Source organism: Mesitornis unicolor, unplaced genomic scaffold (assembly GCF_000695765.1).
Source record: "Mesitornis unicolor isolate BGI_N332 unplaced genomic scaffold, ASM69576v1 scaffold25863, whole genome shotgun sequence".
In the NCBI taxonomy this organism is placed as follows: domain Eukaryota; kingdom Metazoa; phylum Chordata; class Aves; order Mesitornithiformes; family Mesitornithidae; genus Mesitornis; species Mesitornis unicolor.
The window spans coordinates 9,634-10,309 of NW_010177045.1; the positions used below are offsets into that span (position 1 = coordinate 9,634).

Below are 676 nucleotides of genomic sequence, written 5' to 3' on the forward strand. Positions count from 1 at the left end.
GCGTGAGACTGGGGCGACTGGACGGGCTTGATGATAATTGCACTTCTATGCTGGCACGGCTGGGTCTGCAAATGGGCTCCTGCCGTGCTGGGCAAGTGGTACCAGGCCTCGTGAAGCTCCATTTGGTTTATAAATCCCTGTGTTGGCAGCAAGTCCCTGTGCTGTGGGGCTCCAGAGGGGGAGAAGTGCCTTTAAGGGGGAAACGACACTGAAACAGTGTTTTGCCTAATTTTCCCACCTCTTTGGCCGAAACCCTCGCCAGCTCTTGCCATGGCCAGGCAGTGATGGCTGTGCAGGTGCCAGGTTGGCCTGGGGCCCTGCTGCCTGTGAAGTCCTCAGGGATTTGGTAAGGAGAGGGACACCGCGTCCCAGCCCAGACCTGACTGCCAGAGGTATCAGGCTCAGCCATCGTGGAGCCAGCAACAGCCACAGACGCTGGACAGGCACGGTGCTGCTCCAATCCCCATCCTCCCCTCCTCTCCTACCTAGGTGGCCTGGCCGGAGGGATCGAGATCTGCATCACATTCCCCACCGAGTACGTGAAGACGCAGCTGCAGCTGGATGAGAAGGCAAACCCTCCTCGCTACAAGGGCATCGGTGAGCCCGGGGCCCTGTCCCAACCCCTTGGCCAAATTTGAAGGCTCCTGGAGCCTGGCTGGGGCTGGGGCGGGGGGGG

The 676-nt window shown here is 60.8% G+C and overlaps 1 protein-coding gene across 1 annotated transcript in view; it reads left to right on the forward strand.

The window, feature by feature from the left end:
• Positions 1-676, forward strand: part of SLC25A1 (solute carrier family 25 (mitochondrial carrier; citrate transporter), member 1) — a gene marked incomplete at its 5' end in the record, with an annotated part of 5,908 nt that overhangs the window by 2,732 nt on the left and 2,500 nt on the right. The window contains one exon of the mRNA XM_010181938.1: positions 444-597. Within this exon, the coding sequence (XP_010180240.1) occupies positions 444-597 (154 nt within the window). The remainder of the gene's footprint in view (positions 1-443; positions 598-676) is intronic.